Below are 25,878 nucleotides of genomic sequence, written 5' to 3' on the forward strand. Positions count from 1 at the left end.
AGCCGCAAGCCATTTTTGATGGTTGTACTTACATCTCTTCTTTCCCACTGAAGAGGTTCTCCCTAACTTTCTAATTATTGCCCCATGGAGTTGGCTAACTCTTTGGTTGGAATGACAATTCTTCTTTCCCTATGTTCCCCTGGCAGAAGGGTAGCTGTTTGCAGGCTCCTGCTGTCTGTATTTGGACTGCCACAGAATTCAAACTTCGTTCTAAGGGGAACCCTTGAACCCTGTGATGGCATGCATCCATTGCTGCCCTCCTAAGCACTGCACTACGGGTGGCCGCTAACAGATGAGGTGTTGCAGACTGTATCTGGTAGCCTGTTTCTGCATTGATTGATGCTTTCTCTGCACAGCTAACATGCTCAACTGAAGCATGAAGTTGTGATTGATGGTTAACATAAGCTACAGATGTCATGTAGAACATAATTAGCCCCACCAGCTGTTTCTGTATATTCGAAGTTATACGCTGTTAGAAGTATGCAGCATCAAGTCACTGTTACACCAGCATTAGTCTTGGCATAGCTTCATTGCTTCATGTTTTTCCCTGATAAAACATTGCCTCACGGAAATCCTGATTTTTATGGCCTTGTGTTCTTATTAGCACAGTTCAGGTTAGCAGAAGATAAGGATTTTGTTTTGTTTTGCATTATTAAATGCACTTCTATATGATGGCTTTCTGCTATAGTTAACTCACATGTTGACTGGCTGGGGAAGGAGAAGCTGGGCTCAGTGGTAGAACATCTGCTTGCACGCAAAAGATCTCAGGTTCAACCCCTAATATATCCAGTTAAAAGGATCTGGTGGGGAAAAAATTGCAAAAGACCTCCACTAAAGTACCTAGAGACTCACCACGACCATGTTTTCTTTACTGAAAATCAAGCAAATATTCATACCACATCAGGATGCGGGAAAGGGGGAAACTCTGTTAGCTGATAAAAGTAGATTTTAGAAGGAGATGTAGGTTTAGATGAAAATATTAGAACAGGCAACTTACTAAGTTTATATAAATTGAAGCCACTAAGGGGGTGAGAATGATATAAGAGGATTTCTAGACAGGAATGGTGAATACGAGAGGAGAAACCATATATCATGGGTGGAGAACTGTGTTCTTTCCTGTTCTGTTAATAACTATCCCTTTATTTCCTGTTCTCCATTTTGATAATCTTGTTAACATCCTTTTATATATCCACACTATCCTTTTCAGGTAAATTAATGGAACATTTCCTCTAGATTTTGCACAATTCATGGCAGATTGTTGGTATCTTTGCAGCAAAGAAAAACTATATATGGTCTCAGTTTTGACGAAAGCAATCAAACATATCAGTTTAACTTAAAAGGACTTTATGCAGAAACATTAGGCATATTATTGGACTTCAGGGGTTTAGTGATTTAATATTCTTGGACTGAAGTAGAAAATGCAGCAATAGTTTGGAGAATGCAAGGGGGGGGGGGGGGGACAGGCCATACATTCAGCCCAGTGTTATTTATCCAGTCTTGTAAATGCTAGCATGATAAAAGTATACATTATACATTCAAAAGTTTCCTGGTTTTACCCCTTACAAACCAGGCAGACAAGCTGGTGCTGCATTGCATGGCAGTTCTGATACCCTCATCCTAGTTGTGCACTCAGTAGCAGTAATAGGCACACACACTGAGTACCATCTGCCTAGAGCAAAGATTCAGACTGCCTCGGTTGCAAAGGCTCTGCTTTCTTGGTGTATCACTCACTGGGCCATATGGACAGGTGATGCTTTGTGTTTGCAGAGGAAGTTATCTTTCAAAAGCCAAACTCTTCTCACCTCCTGGGATTTCTTGCTTGCAGATTTCCTTCCATCCAATTGTGAGGAGCTGAGTCGGCTCTGTTGACTGCTGAAAGAAGGCAGGAAGGGATATTGCTTCCCTCTCAGTAAAAGAAACAAGTAGGATGCAAACTATGCAATAGCACCAATTACACGTTTTCAAAACTGAAAGCTCCTGGTTTGGGAAGGTTTATAGAACTTTAGAAAGTTTGAACCAGCAGGCACTTTCTCAAAAGTCTGAGCAAAAAATGCGGCATGTTGAACATTTCCACTCTAGCATTATTATAGTACAATTTTGTTAGCAATTTTGCCTTAGGTCTCTGTGATGGATGCTAGAGGCGGCTACAACCAGATCTGATCTTTCTTATTACAATGCGTCATTATAGCCAACTGAAACAGCATGTTTCTTTATAAGCAATTTGTTTTTTAATGGTTGATTGCCTCTCAAGATTATTGATTTTTTTCCCATTCAGAAAAAAAATAAAATATTGTCAGATGTTGCCTTAAACCGTATTCCTTTTTATTACAGACATCACAGCTGAAACGTTTTAACTTCTTTTTTTAAAAAACAATTATGGTTGCAGGATATGAGGCAGACTATTTATAAAATCAGCAAACATTTAAAGCTATTCTCAGATCTCAGCAAGTGTCAACGTCTATTTTTAATGATAAACCAATAGATATGTATGATTTGCTGATATTTTGACTGGCTGGGGTTTTTTGCATTGGACCACACAATTTTTCAGCCACAGAGAAGGGGAGAGAATGTGACTTTGCAGTTATTCCACTAACTGGGAATTTTTATTGCTCCGGCTTCCAGTGTGTCATCATGGGCATGCACCCTAGTATTAATCAGGTACCTTTCAGGATGATATGGATATCCTTGTTAGTCTATAGCAGCAGAATAAAACATGAGTTGAGTGGAATCTTAAAATACTGACATTAGTTAACATCCATTAACAAATTCAACCCAATGTACCCTTTGGGGCTAAACAGGAACTTTGGATTCCAAACTCACTATAGGTGCTAGTATCTTACATCGTTTTTAGCTCTCCCAGTCTGCTATCTCCCAGACTGAACAGACTGCTATCATCTACATATTTGACTTATTAAAAAGAGAATTAGAGGAAAAAAGAGGGATTATATGCCCTACTCAGCCATTAGATACTCAACTGTGATGGTGGAAAAGGAGGAAACTAACAGAGAAAGGGGAGGAAGACATGGATGACAGCCCTACAGGAGATCTTATTAGGTTGTACTGTACCCCCCTTCCACCTAAAAAGGAACATGAAGCAGGGATCTGCTGGAGGCATAAATGCCAGCCACAGGATATACTCCCCTTACAAGATATAGACTTGGACTGGTGTTCTAGCAGAGTCCTGGGCATGACCCATGTTATTTCAGAAAAGGGGAAATCCTGGGCCCAAATCCTGTTAGAGCTAAAGCAAACTGCTCTCCCTTCAGACCATTTAAAAAACACCTTTAAGATTAAAGAGAAGGGAAATGGTTCTAGTCCACAGAAGAAAGCTTTGGATCCAATCAGTCCTATAAGAACTAATGGGTGTATCTTCACTGATCATGCTGGCCAATTGTACCTGATTTCAGATTCTCCCCTTAAAGACTGTATGACTGCGGGCTCTTAAGTTAAATGGCAAAGTGGTCCACAAATAATGACTGATGTTTTCTTGACTACCCCGCCTGAGACACAGACTGAGATCAGTAAATGACTATGCCAAACACAGCCACAGAAACTGATCAGCAAGCCCCTGGAAATTATCTCCTGGAATGTGGCAGGCTGGAAGTGATGTCTTGCTTTAGATAATGATTGTTTATTTCTCCAATGCAAATTTGATATTACAATTTTACAAGAAACGTGAACAGCTTCCCCACTGGAATTGGACTGATTAATGATTTAATGTTGAAGCAATACCAGGGTAGTGGCTGGGCAATTGAAGGGAGCTCTGGGAATTTTAGTGTCCACCTCACTTAAAGTTAGAACTGTAAGCAAACCACCCTTAACAACTTAGCCATGGCCCTACTTCTTACTTGGGATCAGGCTAGTTTAATAATATTTAATATCTATTTTCCTCCAGTTGGTAAGAAGGCCACCACTGAAGATAACTGGTTAGCCTTTGACAACTATTTTATGCAAATTACCCTTGAACATCTCCAGGCACAAATATTAACAGGTGGGGACATGAATACACGCATAGGTCCAAATGACGATCTTTTATTATCCCAGTTCAAAATTTTATCAGATAGCTCAGACAGAGAATAGGGAAAGCAAACCAGTAACAGGCTGTTCAAGGATTCTAAAGCAAACTTTGCAGGGTTACGTCTGCTTAAATTATCATCCAGAAGGGCACTGATGTTTTAAATGGAACTATTAAAGGTGATGTCCCAAGAGAATATACATTTGTGACAGGTACCAGGGCCAGTACTCTTGGTTATATGTTGGTGTGTAACTCCTGGTTTGTCAGAATTCAAACATTTTGTGTTCTCCCTTGTATGGAAGGAGATCATTTACCTTTGCTTTTACAACAAAATCTTTTCACACACCTGACTGATTGTTATAACTTACAATTGGAATTTTGTGATAAAAGAATCAATTGGGCCCCAACCTTAGACCTTAAGATAAAAGGAATTTTATCTACTCAAATGTGGCAAAAACTCCCATGTCAGATTAATAGTAGTTGTTCTAATCAAGATCCTTTAGAAATATATGATAATTTTATTCACCAATTAAGGTTGAATCTGATTAATCCAGATAATTTTAAGGCGCAGAGAACAAAAAGACACAGGAAACCCTGGTTTGATAGAGATTGTGTGGAAGCAAAAATATCTTATTGCTGCTTTTAAACATGCGACAGTTTGCAGTTCTGTGAGCAGGTCTGAGGCTCACACAGACTTATTATCCTGCAAAAAGTTATACAAGGAGATTGTTTGTTTCAAGAAAAAACAATATATTAAAAAAAAATCCTGACAGGAACTCATACACACAACTATCCAAAAGAATTCTGTTCAGTTCTGGAGGTTGATTGCTTCCTGTAGGCAAGGAACACCTTCAGTCTGGGATACCTGTATTCCTCCTGATAAGTGGGTAGCCTTCTTCCAAGGGTTATATGAGGATGATAATCAGGAGATTTTAAAGCCAGATCTAGATTCCCTACAACTGGGGCCCCCTGTTACTATACAAGAAGTTAAGGCTCGTATAAACTGCTTAAAGTTCAGGAAAGCTCCTGGTGCAGATGGGATACCTCCTGAGGGCTTGAAGGAGGACTGGTGGCAGCCTTTTTTATACATATAGACAGCACAGGACAAATACATAAGGCATGGAGTACAGCCATTATTGCTCCTATATTTAAAAAAGGGGACAAAAATGAACCAAAAAACGATAGGCCCATAAGCAAGCTTTGTGCGAGACAACTATTAGATAAATTAGAACCATAGTTGGAACAAGAGGATCTAAATTCCTATAGAACAGGCAGGCTTTAGAGATGGCAGATCAACAGAAGAACATTATTTAATATTACAACACCTGATTGAAAATATGAGTCTGGTAGGCCAACCTTTTATTGATCTCCAAGTTGCCTTCAATTCAATCTCCTGGGGCAAACTTTGGCAAAAATTAGAAGCAACTAATATAGACAGAAGATAGTATTCCCTTATTCATCTATTACATGATCAATCAAAATTAGGTGTAAGTCGCAGGGATTTCTTACTGATCAAATCAGGATACATAGGGGGCTCGGATAGGGCTGTGTACTTGCTCCTGCTCTGTTGAATTTTTGTATAAATGGTATTGTCGATCATATGAGAACTGTAGATACTCATCCTCCCAAAATAAATTTGCGTGGTCTCCCGACACTTTTATATGCAGACAATGCCACCCTTCTTTCAAGGACACCGGTTGGGCTGCGTAGGGCACAAACTGCATTTTCAAGCTACTGTGAAAAAGAAAACTTGATGATTAATCTCAACAAAACAAAAGTGATGGCATGTGGCAAACACCCTCTAAGAATATTGTGGCCAATAATGGGGAAAAAATAGAACAAGTAGACAGATTTAAATATCTAGGGGTTGTGGTCCAAGCATCAGGGAGTTATGCAGTTCATTGTAATATGATAGCAGAATGTGCCGAGAGGACAATTCAATATTGAAATTATTTCGTACTAAAGGGGGATTCTTTGTTCCAGCTGCAATAAAACTTTATTTGGCTAAAATACAGATGCAACTAACATATGGTGTCAAATTGGGAATAGCATACTCAAGTATGGCACTATTGGAAAGAATACAATCCAGATTCCTTACAGCCATCTTACAGTGCCCCTTGGGCGTTCCAAATGCCTTCATCGGGCTAGAAACAGGAGCACTGAGATTAGAGGATAGAATCATAACAAAAGCAGCTTATAAATGGCTGAGGCTTTATATTACAAACAGGTAAAACTACCATAAATGGCATAGGCCAACCCAAATGGCCTATGGCCATTCCTAGCCAAGGATTCCTTCCAACGAAAATGGGTACGTGACATTGAGCAGTGCCTGATCAAGTGTGCCTTTACTTCCAGTGCACATATGTTGCAAAAACAGGGCCAATTTAAATCTGATTTTACTCAAAGGGTCAAAGATATGTCACGTCAGCATGATTTGGAGAGATTTCCAAATTTTCCCATTTCTTCAGCACGTAAATATATTACTGCTGCAGCTCCCTACCTATTCTATTTGGAAAATAAAGATCTAGCTTTACTCTTGCAAGGTGTGCAGTAATATAAGGGATAAGACTCCCTATGAGGTGTGCAGTAAAGCAAGGTGTGCAGTAATATAAGTCAAAAGACTCCCTATGAGGAGAGATTATGCACTTGCCCCTTGAATGCCATAGAGACCACGGACCATATATTGTTTTATTGCCCCTATTATGAGGAGGTAAGGAAGAAATGTTTGACTCATGTCTATAATGAACGGATATATCACCCCGACAAATCCTGCTGTGATAAATTATTACAAGATGAGAAATAAATTATTACCAGACAGGCAGCCAAGTTTTACCTGTTTGTAATATAAAGGCGTAAATAATCCCATTTGCTCATTGTTGTATTGATTTGGGAACTTTTAGATAAATAGATATTCTGTGTGGGAACAAAGCTTTTTCATTCATTCATTTATATCCTTCCTTTCTCCTCCATAGGGTCTCAAAGTGACTCACAACACAAAATACAGCACTACAGAAATAAACCAATAGGGGAAGGGGAGGATACGTCTTAATGTAAAGCAAATCTTTCTCTCCCCCTCATATCCATTCTTCCTCAGTGGAAGTACAGAGTGATGCTATAGGACAGAACGGAAGTACAGATTTAGAATTAATTCATGATACAACCAACATTCGTTATTTGAGGCCCATCACTGGAGGTCCTTCTCCAGCTTTTCTGATTTCTAAAGTGTGTAGTACATGGCTACTGGAGACAGGGCTTTTTTTCTGCAGTTGCACCCTTGACTGTGTAACTGCCCCTGAAAGATTTGCTTGCTGCAATGATGCAGCATTTCGAGTGTTGAATCAGCACAACGATGGTGACAGATGCTGCTCTGAATGTTTGGGAGGAAGAGTGCGATTAAAAAAGATTAAGCGATGTCAGGCAATCTGTCCCGTTTACCTGAACTTTTGGTATTTAATGTCATATGTCTATTTTTCTTTCTCCCTCAGATCCAGTCTGTAGTTTTATTGGTTGTAGTTATTTTAATGTCACTGCCTTAAATATGCTTCCTTAGTGTGTGTGTTAGACAGATACAATAAAGGGCACTAAACATGCATAACAGAAGAAATAACGCATATACAATTTAAAAAATAAATACAATTACAAGCTTTACAAAAGAGCATCGAAAACAACAACTTATCCTCCTGAAACCCCACTGCATCCCCCTGTTCCATCTCTTTAGTTTGTGGTCATTCTTCATGCTGACCAAATATCTCAGCTTTATAGTGTAACACAGTACCCAGCATAGAACTCACCTGGCAGTATAGGCAGCCTTTCAGCAGTGATTAAAAAATGGCTGAGGTTTACTTTGGGTGCCGTTGCTGCCAGGGGTGGGGCAGGGAGTTGGGCAGACTGTCCAGCTGCCAGCGCAAGCGACATGCCTGAAAGAGGTGGGGCCGCAGCCCTATATGGGCAGGCTGGGCCATCCCACACCTCTTCTTGCCCGAGCACCGACAGTGTCTCCCTCCCTCGTGGGTCTGAGTTTTTTGTTATTAGCATTCTGGCTACAGTGATTGTTGTTATTTGCATTTCATCTGTCACAGCCTGGCGGGTTGCGCATGGGGACCGATCCATTCAGAAGAGAAGGAGCCTGTGTGCCAGCCCTCCCCATTTGGTGGGGGCCTCCATAAGAGGCCTGGGGGGGGGGTGGAGCGAGCCTGTGAACCACATGCACAGGTGGGGGCTGCTGCTGGCTCACGCCCCCTGGCAGCAAGGGGAGTACATCCAGAGGCCAATGTCCAGATGGCTCCCACTATCTTGCTGTTCTGGGCGTTGGCGCATTGGACTGGGGAAAAGTTATTACCAGGAGACAACAGATGTGCTTCCCATTGGTCACTGGGGGATAGCAGACGTGCTTCCCTGTGCCAGATCCGTCCCCTATGCCGCACCTCTGCTTCCTTTTCCTAGCACACCAATAAAACGACTGTGGCCAAATTTTACCCAAGCAATAGGATTTTGTGTGTCTCCTTCTGCACCCTCAGACTGCTTCCTCCCCTCCTCAGGCAGCAATGAATGGGTTGCGTGGTTTTGTGGAAAATCCACAATTCTATACATGAACTCTAATCTCCATGAATAACATGATTGTTATTTGAACTCCATGGTGTTTGACTGGTACTCTGTATCTGACTGCTTCTTTTCATTTTCCACCACTGATCAGAGATCTTTGCTCTCCATTTTAACATTAGAAGAATGGCTTTTGTTGAAGCAGATCCACGCAATCTGTAACTGCTTTACATCCCTCTCTGATCTCCCCAATCAAAACATTTTCTTTGAGGAAAATAGGAAAACCTTTTAGCCATAATATCTTACTTCAAAAAAGTGAATCTTGACATTAATATACTACTTCAGCATCTTTAAGCAGATACATCCCATGAAAGCCATTGACTTCAGTGGATTCATAAGGCTGAAACTCTGTTTAAGATTGCACTATAAATACCTTCATGCTTATGCTGAGGAACAAAAACCTGCCCACATTGCAAGCATATAGAAAATGTCCAAAAGGGGCTTGTTATTTCACACTATTATTAAGGAGTTTTTGGATGAAAGGGCATTTTTTTCATAGCTACAGTTTCACATGTGTTTTATATTCACATCCATATTAAACAATATTTTGTTTTTCCTATTACACAGACATTTATTTTACTTGATAAATCTTTTTTTTAAAGAAAGCTCTGATGTGAAGCTCATTTTAGAAGAAACACAGAAAGCTACTCAACTATTTCCCTCCTCTCCCATTCATTCCAGTTGGTAGCAGCACATCCGTTTTCTTCCTTTCTTTTTTGTAGATCATTATTGCTAGGGAATTTTCAAAAGAAAAAAAAGGGAGAAAATATTTTTAAAGGATTACGGTTGGTGCCAGCTGGCGACAGAACATGGCATCCATCAAAAATCGTCTTACATTAGCAGATCTGTTTTATTGGACAATTAGCAAAGACACATATGGCTTTATTAATATTCTTTTCAGCTCCAGCTTCAAGGCTAAAAGCATGAGCTCAGATGAGCCGCACTTGTTCTCATATAATCTGTATCTCATTTCCAGATATACAATCTTTCATCGTCAGGTCAGAAACTGACAAGCTGCAAAAGCTGGTACTTTCCTGGTGAATTGCCTCCACCAGTATCACAGGTTGGAATTTAAATGCATGACTCAAATTCTTTTGAAGCTGCATGGGGCGGGGGGGGGGGGGGGGCAGGACTGCCATCACAAAGGAATGTCACAGCTTGTAGCACTGCTTTTGGAGAGCAAATGATTGCAATGGATTTTTGGTGGATGTTCAGGCAATAGCTGTTCATGCCATCCATTTGACGTTCATGTTGAATGCTGCCCAAGTGCTAGGAAGTGGGATTCCCGTTCCCGTATACAGAGAGACAACAGGAATTTGCCCAACCTGGATAGCTCAGACTGACTGCATCTTATCAGACCACGGAAGCGAAACAAGGTCAATTCCAATTAGTACTTGGATGGGAAATCCAGGGTCACTACAAAGAGGCAACAGCAAACCACCTCTGAATATCTCTCACCTTGAAAAGTCTATGAGGTTGCCTTAAGTTGACTGCAACTAGACAGCAAAAAAAAAAAAAAAATCCCCGACATCCCAAACCCACAACTTTCTCATTCTGCCCTTGCCATACCTCCTATCTGCCTCCTATTTGATTTGCATATGGCCCTGCAAACTGCAGCTGCTTGGGCATAAGTGTACTGTTCTAACGTTCTGTAACGGTACAACACTTGGGCATATTGCTACAACATCGTAATTTAACAAGCTCTTACTCACAACCTCACAAGATGCGAGATGTTTGTGAAGCATCTTAGTGCCATTATGTTACTGTACTTGGCATGAGCTCACATTCAACTCATTAGATCTAAACCCTAAATAATGCTTTGTGGCACAGTCCACTTACCCAGCATTGCATTTGTTGTATTTGTTTATCAGTGGCATCTCTTCTTTTAAGAACAGGATCTTGCACCATCCATTATTTCGTCATTTCACTACCAATTCATTTTTACCACTTCTCTATTCACACAAAAGCCTTTCAAATTCTTCTTTTGTCGAAGCCCCACATGCACAAAATAGTCCTTCTTTCCATATGTCTAATTTCTACCACAGCCTTCTCAAGATGCTAAGAGCTGGACTAAATGTAGTATTATTTGAAATACACTGCAGTAGTTGGGCATGGAACAAAACAAGCAAATCCCATACTGTGTTTAGGATTTTTAAAACTGCAGGTGCTCCCTCCCAGATTCGAGTCTCACATTCTTCTTTCAGTATATACCTCGTTCTGCGCTGGTTTTATGCCTCACTGTCCACTAGAGAGCAGGCTGAGATCAGTAATCCTGTTTCACTTCTGACCCAAGCCATGTTTGAACCCAGGTGTTTCTGGAAATGGTTAGTACATCGAAACACCCCACTTTCCAGCTCCCATTGTTAGCTTGTAAATTGCTATCAAAGTTGATGGATATAGCTTGTGAAGCTTAGTGACCTACGGTGGTGATAATAAAGTATTCCAGAGACTCGATAACATTTTACTCTGTCACTATGGTTTTCTTGCTCTAGTGACATCAACTAATTTGTACTGCTTTAGAGGGAATTTCTATATCCAGTTCTTTAGCTGGGGTCTCAGTTCCCTTACATTGCTCTAACTCCTTTCTGTCAGAGTAAATTTCTTTCAAAGAGAAATATTGCTTGATATTGATTCCAGGGCACTAGATAATTTCAGGTTCTCACACTGTTGTTCAGCTGATACCACGTTTAAGATATTGAAGATGCTTTGCAAAGCCTTGAAGCTTTAGACCTAAAAGGACGGTGCTTAAAAATCCACTGAAAAAACTCTTAAAAACTATTTAAAATCCTTCCAACCGAAGAATAATCTCTCATTATCATATTTGTGCCATGTTTCAAGGAGCTATACTAGCAGAATCAGTACATTTTCAAATCAGCTTGAAGGGTTTTTTTTAAAAATGTTGCTGTCGGACATTGTTCTGGAGAGCCATTCTGTGAAAAATAGTCAAGTATGAAGGCAATAGATTTCTGATGAGGAGTATGCAGAAAAATATCCCACAATGTTTCGTAAGTGGATAGTTGGGGAAAATAATATTTTAAAGTGATATATCAGGTTATCTGACTCCTTACGAACAAAAGGTTTCGAGAAATGAGGCAGTTGAAGATTTCATGCAATAAAGCCAGACTTTTTCATTCACCCACTCATATCCTGCTTTGGCCCACAACACAAAATTAAAATGCAACACTACAGAAACAAACAGTTCTTCCTCTCTCCCTCTGACAGGATATCTTCCTGCCAGCACTAGGCTACAGCCTTTTGTCTAAAGGCCGAATTCCAAGAAACCCTTTAGCTTGTACCAAAGGGCTTGTGCTCTTTGACGACTCCCAGGCCTTACCTGCAACAGAAGAGAGACCAACACCCTGGATCTTACAAAATGGCAGCCATCTTCTCACAATTTCCCTTCTTGCTGCATGGGTCTATTTTATAATTAGCAAGAACTGAGCCAAGAAGAAATATTATATCTGGCTACAGAATTCTGAATAACATCATAATAGATCAGCAAATTTGGAACAGATTTTTCACCCTACTGACACGTGCAGAAAAACCTGACACAAAAAGTACTGCATGCTATTGGACATACATAATGAATAGTGTTCGAGCTAAGGTATTGCCCATATGTCTAAACAGGTAAATTATGCTAGAGAACAATAATAAGCAGATCTACTCAGAATCCCACTTTAGCCCATTCAATGGGGTTCGCTTTCAGGAAAGTATTCTTAGGACCACACCATTAGAGAAAAGAACATAAAGATGGAAGAATTATTGAAAAAGAGACCACTTTCTGATTTTTATAGATAAAGGTAGTTCCCTGAGCAAGCACTGGGTTATTACTGATCTGTGGGGTGATATCATATCACAACAATTACTAGGCAGACTGTGTTTGTGGAATGGTTTGTCATTGCCTTCCATAGTTGTCTACACTTTACCTCCAACAAGCTGAGTACTCATTTTACCTGGAAGGATGGGAAGTTGAGTCAACTTTGAGCTGACTACCTAACACTGACTTTCATTGGGATTGAATAAATTATGAGCAGAGCTTTAACTGCAATACTGCAGCTAACTACTCCATGCCAAAGGATTCCTTTTCTGATCTTCACAGTGGACAATATAATGATAATGTCCACATTTTGAATTCTGTCTCAAAGTACATGATATGACTTTTGCTATTCTGATTTTTCTCTTTCCAGTGTGATATAAGAACTGTATTATTATCTTTACTATCTTTTTAAAAGACTGTAAATCAGTGGTGGCGAACCTTTAAGAGACCGAGTGCCCAAATTGCACCCGAACACCCACTTATTTATCGCAAAGTGCCAACACGGCAATTTAACCTGAATACTGAGGTTTTAGTTTAGAAAAAACGGTTGGCTCTAGAGTGATGTAGATTACCTGGGAGTAAGCTTGATGGTAGTCAGTGGCTTTGCTTTGAAGCAACCGTGCAACTCTTCCAACAGGTGAATCACACCCCTAGGAGGGTTTGCTCAGAAGCAAGCCCCATTGCCAGCAACCGAGCTTACTCCCAGGTAAAGGATTGCGCTTTAGTTCTTTGCATGAAAATCAGTGGAGTTTAACAGCGCTTATCAGGGTTACCTACACTGTTTCCCCAAAACTAGGTCTTAGGTTTAATGCTAATAATCGAGCCCAGTGGCCCAGGCCAGCCTAGATGTGGGGGCGGGGGGGACTCTGTTTGTGCGTGCCCACAGAGAGGGCTCTGAGTGCCACCTCTGGCACCCGTGCCGTAGGTTTGCCACCACTGCTGTAAATGATTAAATAGTGATTAGAGCTCAGAAAGAAAGAAAAGCTCTTTAAAGCAGTGGTGCTTTCCGGCCCATTCCTAATAGTATTTGTAAAAGACATTTAGCTTCTGAACAGAAAAAAAAAATGCTTCTCACCAGACAATTACTTCTCAAGTATGAATTCAGTGGGAGGACAATACAGTTTTTATTATGGCAATAGGGAATGTCCTGGTAAGCTGTCCTGCCAATAAATGAATAATACAGCATTTCAGCTGGCCTCTCTTTTACCTTTTCAAAAATCTAAGTTAATATTTTATATTGCGGCTTTGATTGTTTTGTTTGCTTGCGTGCTTGAAAACCTCTCCAGAAATAAGGTCTATATTGTCTACTGATAGCCGGGAATTCACTTCTTCTTTAGTCCTTTGAAAGATAAGAGCCAAGAATGTTCAGGTCATGCTTTCTAGATGTCTTCACAGCACACAGATTCAGCCTCAGATAACCCCTTCAAAGTAGACATTGGGAAGGCACCCTGCATTAATTTTTATATGAGGACTTATTCATAAACTGCTGTTACAATCCATCTGCTTTTGTGCTTTTCTTATACTTTGTGCTCCAACATATTGTGAGGCATGTGCATAAAAAAGAAACACCAGACTCTCCATAATTTCTCCAAAAACCAATACCCTGTTGTCCCTAGGCAGCCTCCTACCATAACAGTTATTCTTGCTCTTAACAAATTAGTTTATGCCTCATCATGAATTAAACATCAATTATTTTTTCCCTGCCATTTACATAATGGTGAATGAGCAGTTCTTACAGGATTTCTATTTCTGACATAAGAAATGCATTTATGCTGGAAGGAGATGATGTGACCAATACTGCTGGTTAATTCTTTGGTTTTATCCTTTAACAACATGTTGCAAAGTCAAATCTGTAGCACTTTATCTCATCCTGCAGTTGCAATAATAACCAAACATGTAAACCCTAGCAATCCTTGCTCAGACTGATGCTGAAATCCATTATTTATATAGGGATTGTACTGGAATAACATTCTCCCCTCTAAGAATTATGGCATGTAAATCCTCAACAACACACTGAACATGATGAGGTGGAGGGAGCTTAGCTGAAGATCATCTACACTGCAATCCTAAACAGTTATACCCTTTTAAACTTCAATGGACTTAGAAGGTGTGTTTAGCATCTGTTTAGCATGGCATAGCTAGTGAGTTTCATGACTGAACGGAGATTTTAAATCCTGGGACCTCCATCTAACACTCAGGATAATTTCAGATGATGCTTCAGATCATGGTTTGGAAGATAGTACATGAGCGTGGGAGTAACGGGCTCTTGCATCATATCACCTGTATTGTCTTATGCAGCTTTGCTTGCAATTTGTATCTAGCAGAGACCATCATTCACTGTGATATCAAAATTGGCAATGTATGATTTGTGCTTTCCTACTGTTTGAAATTGACTCCATCAAATTCTGGCTTGAAGAGCAGTGTAAAACATAGTTTACTGCTATCACAAAAAGTGCAGAGTTGTGCACAAAACAAGAATGGACAGATAGGGTATATGAGCTCTCTGTGTATTTCAAGTCTACCAAAAAATAGATCCTCTGAAGATGCCAGCCACAGATGCAGGCGAAACGTCAGGAGAGAATGCTGCTAGAACATGGCCATACAGCCCGGAAACCACACAGCACCCAAGTGATTCTGGCCGTGAAAGCCTTCGACAATAAATAGTCCGAGGGATCATCTGTTCCAAAAGTCTGTGTCCTATGCCACACCACTTGGGATGGGTAACTCTGTTGTCTACAGAGGTGGGAATACCCCAATTATCTTTGGGCAGAGAAGAATCTTCATGGTTGTTGAATCTGTTACAAACAAAGGCAAAGAGGTATGCCTCTAGCACCCACATTGTCTTTGGGTGCCCAAAACAGAGTTTTGACTGAGACTGCTAGAGACCTTGTGATTGCCTGCCCTTTCTATTAATCCTCATGGCTACTCATGACCTTGAAAGGCATGACAATCAGAAGATTTAAAATAATGAATAGTCAGCAGAGGCGTATCTAGGCAAACTGGAGCCCGGGGACAAAACCTGAGTTTGCCCCCCCCCATGGGTGGCCACCCTCCCCTACCACGACCAAACAATGATTTTTTGCACTAGTTCAGAAAACACCTCCCACCCCCAGCAAAACGTACATGGCTCTCTCTACACCAATTCTCTTCCATAATTTTGTCCTCACACCAACCCTATGTTATTAGCCTGAGAAACAGCTCCAAGCCACTGCAAGTGGGTATTAAGCATGTAAATCTCTCACAAATCACCCCCAGCAAAATATTTACCAAACAAATGTCACAAAACACCTCCAGGGAAATCCACCCCCAAACAGCATCATTTTCAATGTTTAAACTGGGGACCTCACATTCTCCCTTTAAGTCCATGCCAAAGCGGGTGGATTTAAAAAGAAAATCTGGGGAAATTTGGAGGGTGCCTGCTGTCAAGGGTGCAATTGTTAAGCTAACAGCACCAAAATTTCAGGGTATATTTAGGAGACTCTCCTGATGATACCACCCAGGTCAGGTGAAGTTCGGTTCAGGGGGTCAAAGTTATGGACCCTCAAAGGTGTAGCCCCCATCTCCTATTAGCTCCCATTGGAAACAATGGGAGATGGGGGCACCCCTTTTGGGAGTCCATAACTTTGGACCCCCTGAACCAAAGCTCACCTAACTTGGGTGGTATCATCATGAGGGTCTCCTGAAAAATCCCTGAAATTGTGGTGCTGCTAGACTAAAAATGCACCCCCTGCAGGCCAAAAACAGAAAAAACACTAAAAATACAAAAACCACACAAATGAACCTGAAATGTTTGCGCCCCCCATTAGGGGGTGCCCGGGGACATAGGGTACCCCATGTCCCCTAGGTAAATATGCTAATGGTAGTCAGGAATGGACTAGGCTGCCCTGAACTTGTCAGGTCTTGGAATCAAAGCAGCAGCATCCCTGACTAGTATTTGGTTGGGAAACCACCAGAGGCAGTGATGCAGAGGAAGGCAATAGCAATAGTCTCTTGCCTTGAAAATCCTGAGGGGACATTATAAATCAACTGTGACTTGACAGCAATTTCCACCAGTAGGCAGCGTGGTTAAGTGCATAGTGTGTTTGCTTGAACCAGGGTTCTTGGAGAAATGTGGCATACATATGTGAAAGATAAAAAGAAGTCTCTTTGAGAAAGATAGACTGTAAATGCAATAAGTAAATAAATAAAAACTATGGAGAGTTAGGAGAATAGCCTTGGTGCACTTGTTGAGACTTTCTGTTAGAAGGAAAGTTTCAGTCAAAAGAAGTACATCCACAAGATAAATTCTTTATCATGTTATGAGGGATTCAGCTTGCCTTTCTATAGGATTCATGTTCCATGATGAAAGACTGCTGAACAGAACCATAGCTTTCAAAACCACAGAAGAACATCCTCAACATAAGAATCCTCAGGGCCTGAAAGAAGAAAGTTAAAGAAAGAATGACCTCACTTAGTAGCCACCTGACAACAAGTCTTTCTGGTCCAGAAGCTTTCTCTGGAGGACACGTGTGAAATTAAATCAAACGTATGCTCAATTAAAAATAAAAGAACATCCAATTGTACTTCCCTCATCTACTATATTAGTTGCTTTATCAATGGAAGCTCAGCTAGCTCACAGGCATTCTTTCTAACAAATTCATGTCAGCCATTAGTCATCCTGACACGTAGGCCCTCTGTCTTTCCCGTTTCTTGTTTCTGTCGATGTTTCTGGTTGCCTTATCTCAGATTATCTTTGTGAAAAGAGAAACAATGTAACAATGTATCTATCAGTTTAGTCTTTTTTGTATCATCTGACAGAATGATTCCTTCTGCATCAGCAGCTGACCCAACATATCCATTATCCATGTGGCTAATGAGAACATTCAGATCTGTATTATACGGTATTTCAGTTACATGGAACATGATCTCTTATCCTTCAAGTTAACATTCTTAAGATAGTCATATTTGTCTTCAGCAGTATAATGAATGAGTCCAATGGCACCATGTTTGTGTGCCTTAAGGTTTTCATGACAAGAGATGATTGGACGTGGTTTGGCATTGGGAGAGCCCAATCCTGGGTGCTGGATAGTTTTCCTGGTTTTTGTATTTTTAGAGAGCATATCTTCAGCACTGATTCTCATATCAAGTCTGTGATGCTATGAAGTCACATCATCTAAAATTAAAAAAAAAAACCTGGAAAACTATCTAGCACTCAGGATTGGACCACGGGTAGGGGAAGGGTGAATTGTGTTCAGTGGTGTACCGCCCATGGGGACGGGGAGTCAAATGATCCCGGGCACAATGGCAGGGGGGGGGGCGAAATCACCCCATTCCCTCCTCCCCAGTGGTGGGATCCAAAAATTTTAGTAACAGGTTCCCATGGTGATGGGACTCAAACTGTGGCGTAGCGCCAATGGGGCTGGGCTGGGCACGACGGGGGCATGGATGGGCATTCCGGGGCGGGGCATTCCTGGGCGTGGCTGTGGCAAGGACGCAGCCACTGCGCCGGTCCTCAGGCGGGAAATGAATGCACGCAGGTGCAGGCTGCCACGCACGCCGGTGCACCTCCTGCTAGACTGCGTCAAGTTCTGCATGCTACTGCTGAGAGGAGGGGCATAACAAAGGCAAAAATCACGTGGCAAAATCAGCAATTAGTAACCCCCTCTCGGCACACACAAATAATTAGTAACCTACTCTCGGGAACCTGTGAGAACCTGCTGGATCCCACCTCTGCTCCTCCCCCATGCCAACCCAGCTCAGAAGAGCTGGGTCAGAACAGGGGAGGCACCTAAAGACAGAGCGGGCCTGCTGCCAGGAGCCACCCTGCTGCTGCGGTGCTCATCCCAGCCACCTCCTTCCCTCCCCAGGCCCTTGTGGGCAGGGGCGGCTCAGACGGGCACCGCAGCAGCAGGCTGGCTCCTGGGCTGCCTGCCACAGCACCTTGCCCCTGCCTCCTTGCAGGCTGGCTTCTGCCCTCCCCAGGCCTGCAGGGAGGCAGGGGGTGGCTCGGGGGTGGGTGGTTTTCCAGTCTGCCACCATGGTGCCCGTTCAAGCCGCTCCCATGCCCTGCCCCTGAGCAGGGGGGGCACCTGGAGCAGGTGTTGTCCCCGGGCGCCATTTCCCCCCAATATGCCTCTGATTGGGTTGCCAGGTTGGGGAAACTCCTAGAGCTTTGAGGACAGAGCTTCAATGGGCACAATGCCACAAGGATCACCCTCTAAAAAGCATTCATTTTCTCCAAAGAAGTTAATCTCTTCAGTCTGGAGATAAACTGTAATTCCAGGGGATCTCCAGGTCCCACCTGGAGGCTGGCAACCCTGGAAAAAAGATAGGTGTCCTCCACTTCATTTCCAGAGCTACCAACATAGCATGGAGAATGGGATTTAATTAGGAAAACTGTGTAGGGATGAAATGGTTAAGCCCTTTTCCTTCCTCTGCCAAGGTCTATAAGAAGAGTTCCACAAAACAGCTATTTGCTTTTTAAATATCATGGTGTAGTGGTTAAGAACAGTGGGCTGTAATCTGGAGAACCAGGTTTGATTCCTCACTCCTACACATGAAGCTAACTGGGTAACCTTGGGCTAGTCACAATTCTCTTACAATTTTCTCAGCCTGACCAAACACCCAAGATGTATGTTGTAGGGAGAAGAAAGGAAGGAGTTTGTAAGCTGCTTTCAGACTTCTTACAGGAGAGAAAGGCAGGGCGTAAATCCAAACTCTTGTTCTTCTAAATTTGCTGGGAGTATCTAAACATAGATCTCCTAGAATGACATTTGTTTCTGCAGCTGACTGGTAGTGAGGGCCATACTTGAATTTAGTGAATGATTAGGATTATTATCTGTTTTATGCACTCACACCTGACAACTTTACCATGATTGTAAATAATTTATTATAAAAAGCTCTATTAGACTGCATCCACACATAATTATATTGTGCCATTCCTATGCTTTAGCAATACTTTGCAACAAGCCAATCCAGCTACGAATGATGGCTATAGTGCAATATCCAATGAGTACTAGCTCCTAACAAGAAAGCAGGTAGATTGCAATAGCAGGTACTTCACCTAGATTACTTTAGATAGGTTTACTTGTGGGAAACTACGTCCAGTTAAGTAGAACACTCCTTGTAAAAAGACTAAACAGAATCTTCTAACTTTCCATTTTCCAGGGCCGTTCCCTGGAATATTTCATTCTTTGTTGGTTATTCTCTGTTTCTCTGGAACAAAGAGGGGAAAAAATGACGGAACGAAGAGAAAAAAAATAAATGATGAAAGTGCTGAAATGTCAACCAAAAAAAGCAAATGAAAGAAAGGGTGAAGAACTTACTTGAGGGTTATATTTCACCCTACCCTGTTCTTTTGAGCTTACACCTACTTTAAAGGTGACTTTAAAGAGTCAAACTCCAGTGACACTGTCACATTCCCAGGAAGAGATAAACACCCTCCTCATCTCACTTTCTCAGAAAAGGCTAAGGGCAAAATTCTACTTCTTCAGAGAGTGAACTGTGCTTGATGCAAGAGAAGAAATGCACAGTTAGTGGTACCCAGAGATTATCTGACTTTTAAAGACAGAGGAGCCACCAAAGGACTTCATATGATGCTAGCATTAGGAAGATGGATTTGTTATACATCCACAGTGTATAAAGTCATTGTTTCCCTCAGTTTTGGCAGGGAGTGATAAAGGACTTACTAACACAATGACCAAGACCTTGATAACGTCCTTCCTTAAGATCAGACTAGACATGACCCAAGGGATTTGTGGTCTCTCTCAGTTTTTAGAGGGCTAACAATAGTGCGCTCTGTGTGTGTATGTGTGTGTGTGTGTGTGTGTAACTCTTCCTCCTCCATGTATTTTCAAGGATCACCTCATCCCAACCTTCTAGTTCCCTCACAAAACTAAAATCAACAAGAAAACCTCAGGTATCTGTATGCTTTTTCTCAAAATAGATAACAGCTGGGGGTGGGGGTTGGGTTGCTTTTTAAAAAGTATATAGAAAAAAGGGTAAACACCTGCAGGGCCAGAAAGCGGAATAGAATGGCATTTGGTCTACTCAAAGGATGTTTCACATGTAGACAGCGGCTAAAGTTGGCATTTGATAAGTTTTACACCTTGGTTTTATATGTATCATGTGTTGTTATAGGCCTGGGCCTCTCTGGATGTCTGAGATATGGCCGCCAACTTTGGATTGGGAAATTCCTGGAGATTTCGAGGTAGAGCCTAGGCAGGGTGGAATTTGCCAGAATCCACCCTCAAAAACAGCCATTCTCTCTCTCTGTAGTGAACTGCAATTCTAGAAGATCTCCAGATTCCACCTGGAAGTTGACAACCTATTCTGAGAGAACCTACATAGTCTTGGCTTATTAAATGAGACTGTACTGTAGTTGTTACTAGGCTTACTGCTTGGCATCCTGTAGTCTTACCAGCAGCTATAGCCTTTGACCCCCTTCATTCACTTGACACATAGCTAAAGACACAAGACAGTCTCATCCACATGATTCCAATCAGGGTATGCTTAACAAGGGGTCTCAGGAGTCCATGTGCAATCACTTGCTCTGTCCTTTTCTTTCGCTGGGAATATGAACTCCAGGCAATCTCAGTTTCAGTCTACCACAAGTCTTTCCCTGTCTGGGTGCGGCATTTTCAGTTTCTCTTTGCAATACTCTTCTTGGTACATCTAACAGAATTCATAATATGTCCTTAACAGAAACTGTAATGGGAAGCATTGCATAAGCAATATAGAAACAATCAAGCAAATAATACTGTGTAGGTCCTCTTTCATCTTTATACCATTTAAGCAGCACAGTTGGAAAAAATACTGCTGTATGTTGTAAACTACTGCATATAATTTAATGACAGGTATATTACCTTAGTGGTCCTGATTGGGCAGAAAGGCAAGAAGCAACGGTTGCAAGTAATTCAATATTTGATGCCAATTTCACTTGCAGTTTTGGCCTTAGCCGCACAGCAGGGGTCCCCATCATGGTGCCCATGGGTGCTATGGCACCTTTCAGTATCTTTCCTGGCACCTGCCAGGGATAGGTAGGGCTTTTGCCCAGCAAGACTTCTGACTAGCGGGGCAGATATTTAAAAACTGCTTTGACAGCAGCTGCCACCACAGCACAAGGAGCTTCCTAGTGTGACTTAAAGTTAGCTGCAGCAGCCTCTTGTGGCTGGTTTTGCCTTCTGAGGCAGCATTTGGCGGTTGTGCCCACCAGTCTAGGTCAGAACCCCAATAGTCCCTTCAGGCTCAAAAAGGCTGGGGACTCCGGATAGATAGCCTGACCTTGTCAGATCTCAGCACCTAAGCAGGGCCAATACTTGGATGGAGACCACCAAGGAAGGCAATGCTTCCCACTTGCCTTGAAAGCCCCTTACTTGCATTGCCAAAAATTGGTTGTGACTAAACACCACGTACTTATATAATTTATCATACAGAGAAACCTAAAGCTTCATATCTAGGAATTAGCTCCTAGAAGATGATAGTATAAAGCGATGTATAAGTTAGTTTCAAATAAGTGTTAAGAGAGTCTGATTCTGAAAACCTAATAAGAAAATCACTGAGATTAGATCGGAGCCGCAGAGAATTCTTCAATCACCGATATTAATCTTCTAAATCCTTAGGTTTAGAAGGGTGTTCTTATTTTCGAGGTCAGTTGGCCATAACTTCTGCGCCTTTTCCCTGTCCGGGCATGACCGAGCAATGCATCCTGGGAGGTGTAGTCCACGAATATTTTGTTTCTTGTTTTGTCCATCAAGTTTTAAATTGCAGTACACTTGGCAGGAATCTGAGAAGTTAGTCCAATCCTGAACAAAGTCATAGCTTTTTCAACTCCCTGAGTTAGAAGGCTGTGCCTTTGTATAGGATTGCACTCTTTAATCGGACTTGCGAAAGCTGCTGCAGCGCGGTGTCCATTTGAGTTTCCTGCAGGGGATTGCCTGAGGCTCCGCCTCTTTCTCCTCCTCCTCCTCTTCCTCCTGCCGCTTCGCGCCAAATTGAAAAGGGTCTCTCCAGCCGAGAAGTGGTCTTTGATTTGGCCTCCTTACCAGATTGCATCCAGATGAGTGCTGGGAATCATTCGCTGAGCAATGATCTTAATGGGTAGGGCTACAGAGGGGAGATGGGTGAGAGTCTTTGCAGTTTTCTTTCATTGCTGCAAGTCCTTCCTGCTGTCTGCTTGGGCATGGCTTTGCACATCTGCTCCTTTGTGTTTTCCCGGGGCTTCTCGGAAACAGCCTGAGCTGCACGTAGTGAAAAAACTTGGCCTAGATGCGGGGTGGGGGAAGAGGACGCTCCTGCCTACTTCACACACAGCCGCCCTGCTTTAGAGATGCATTTTAAATCTCACCCCCACCCGTCCTGAATTACTCCAAAAGTAAGAGAGGCTGCCTGATTTCTGAAGAGCAAAATAATTTTAAATGAGGTTAACTAAGAAAGCAGTATCTTAAAACTTCTGACTTTTGTGGCACGAGTGGATCCCTACCTGCATTCTTCAAATACAACTAGACATAAGAACAGTTTTTTCCCGAATGCCATCACTCTGTTAAACAAATAATTTCCTCGATAATGTTAAACTATTTATTATACATTTATTATATAATTACTGCACTACTTTTTTCATCATTCCTATTACCCATCTCCTCCCATTTATGACTGTATGACTATAGCCTGTGCTGACATTTCATTTCATTTTATTTTATGATTTTACATTTTATGGTTTCGTTACTATTGATTGTTTCCTGATTGCTTATTAGATCTATATGACAATCATTAAGTGTTGTACTTTATGATTCTTGACAAATGTATTTTTCTTTTATGTACATTGAGAGCATATGCACCGGAGACAAATTCCTTGTGTGTCCAATCACACTTGGCCAATAAAGATTCTATTCTATTCTATTCTATTCTATTCTATTCTATTCTATTCTATTCTATTCTATTCTACAAACGGATTGGTAATACTAGAACGGCCGCTTGAGTGTTGTACTTTGAATTGCTAATGGTTTGCATGCTACTTTTTCCCCAGTTAGAAATCATAGCCATTTACAATATTTTCTGCTGTGTTTTAGCCTCGTAACAGCAGCTTTGAATCGTCGGTTAGGCTTCAAGTATGCTACTTGCCCAAGGTCAGTTAATGAGCTTGTATGGTATAGGGCACCTTTGATTCTGGCACTTCAGTCCTAAGAGCATTTTCCTGTGACTAAGCCCCACTGAGTATACAATTTTTGTGCATCCCATGGAATTATTACTCATAGCTATGCTGTGAGTGTTGCCTAAGTTCTATGCTGAATGTGTAAGTCTTCAGGTAATAGCTGGAAACTGGAAAGAATACAATGAATTTGCAAAACGAGGGGCTTGCCAGTGTTAGGCCATTTTAAAATATATCATGTAGCTTTTCCCACTAATACCTGACGTCTAACATTGCTATGGTGCTTTCATTGCTATGCAGAGATAGAGGCATAATAAATTATACAAAATTATTTAAGTGCACAGTACTGTGAGGAATGTAGCACTATTTGTGTATTACAGAAAACTGAGGATATTCATGAAGGACTGATAACTGGCAAAAACTGGAAATCCATACAACTAAACAATATTATATTCTATAAAGATTTTGATTTCAGGTGATATTCATTGCAGAGGGTACCATACATATTTTTTGCAAAAAAAAATCCAATTTAGATAACATACCTTTTTATGCAGGTATTTAATCTTGATTATAAAGTGAAAAAGGAAACCGATCTATTTAAAGTAAAGGGGAAAGCTGATAGCTTGAATAGTGAGGTTCTTCAGTAGTCATGAAAGAAGGTTAATGTCCAACAAGATCTAGCCAAGGTGATGAATGTGGGTCTTTGGTAGGTGGAATAATGCCAACGCCTTAATATATCTGAATCTCTGAGCTGAATAATATGACAAACTACTAGTGAGAGACAGCTATTAATATTTAGCCTGGTTATGAGGATCACATGGTAAATCGAGGCACAGTTTGTAACACATTTTGGCTGGGCTCCATAGAAGCCGTATTAACAAGACAGTATTTATACAATCTGATTAGAGAAGATTTGAACTGAGTAAAGCCAGTGTTATTAAGTATACTTTTGTCAAACTGAAGAAATTGTTTTCAGATATTGGGCAGATGTCTTTTTAGATCCAGTGGAGATCTTTTAGTTCAAGTTACTAAAGGGCTGAGCATAGGATTGGCTGTAGAATGAAACCTTTTCTCTGTCACTGAATTACTGTTCTCCTCTTAAAAGTGGACCATAACTCTGCTTCCTCAAAAGATGGCAATTTATTTGTTTTAGTGCATTTTCTTCTGTATAGGAACTCAGGGCGATGTACATGGTTCTTCTCATCTCCATTTTATCATTAGAACCACACTGTGAGATAGATATGAGTTCAGTAGTTCCGTAGGGACCAACAAGATTTTCAGCTATACGTTTTTAAAAGTCAAAGCTTCGTTCATTGGATATAAGTAGAAATAAAGATCCCTGAGTCCATTGTATCTTTGAATCCTACCTTATTTGCAACACCTTTATCTTCTGACTGGGATATCTCAAGGATCTGCATTTCTGCTTATATCTGATGAAGGGAACTTTGATTCTCAAAATTTATACTCTGTTGGTCTCTAAATTAGTACTTATCTTGAATCTGGATCTTCTGCTGCAGACCAGTACAGCTACCCTCTGAAAGTGAGGTTGGTTAAATTAAGTGTGAATAACTAGCCAAAGGTCACCCAGAGATTTCATGGCAAAGGGGGATATAAATTCAAGTCTCCCCAGCTCTAGCTCCATCACTACACCACATGGACCTTCTTTTAGGGTTTGGACCACAGTGTTAGTTTAATTAGCATCATGTTATGTAATGGGTGGCCCAATCCAGAGCTCCCAGTGGCAGGATGCAGAGCTGCTGCAGTGCTGCCCTTCTGCTCCCAGGAGGCCTTCTTGGCAGCATAGGGAGGTGAAAAACAAAAACAAAAAAGTCTCCCCACTGCTGAACATCTTTGCATTCAGTTCTATGGGCTTGCACCACTCTTTTTCCAAGTCCCTGTGCCAGCATTCCGGCAGGCAAAAGCTGTCTGAAAACTGACTAATATTAGTTCCATCCCCTCCAATGCGTCCAGAATGTTCTCGCTATGCCAGGGTCACAGGAGTACCCGATGTGGTGCTCTGTCCATGTCTGCCCACCGTGGAGGACCATGGCAGCTGCCCTCTGGCAGATTTACCACTCTGCAGGGGAAAAGTGCCCTGGGAAGGGCAAAACCACCAGCGCAGCCTCCATCAGCAGATTTGCCCCCCTCCCCAAGATAGGGTTGAAATTCTGGTAGATTTTAACTACTTTCCTTTTGTAGGCGTACAACTCTTAAGGACTTGGTTTTATTTTGGTCTGGAAGGGAGAATTTTGTGGTACTGTTACTGACTTTTCCACAATCTTCAGTAAAGTCCTTTTTGGCTTTTAAAATTGCAATAAAACT

The 25,878-nt window shown here is 41.5% G+C and overlaps 1 protein-coding gene across 2 annotated transcripts in view; it reads left to right on the plus strand.

Moving 5' to 3' along the window:
- Positions 1–22,382: 22,382 nt before the first annotated feature.
- DCTD (dCMP deaminase) overlaps positions 22,383–25,878 on the plus strand; it is a 34,003-nt gene continuing 30,507 nt past the window's right edge. The window contains exon 1 of one of the 2 annotated variants that reach the window (XM_048510226.1): positions 22,383–22,531. Coding sequence is in view for 1 of the 2 variants with exons in the window: in XM_048510225.1 (XP_048366182.1) it covers positions 22,468–22,508 (41 nt within the window). In the remaining variant the exon portion in view is untranslated. The remainder of the gene's footprint in view (positions 22,532–25,878) is intronic. The other variant, XM_048510225.1, reaches the window with a different exon arrangement.

The sequence above is a fragment of the Sphaerodactylus townsendi genome, linkage group LG10 (genome assembly GCF_021028975.2).
Source record: "Sphaerodactylus townsendi isolate TG3544 linkage group LG10, MPM_Stown_v2.3, whole genome shotgun sequence".
NCBI lineage: Eukaryota > Metazoa > Chordata > Lepidosauria > Squamata > Sphaerodactylidae > Sphaerodactylus > Sphaerodactylus townsendi.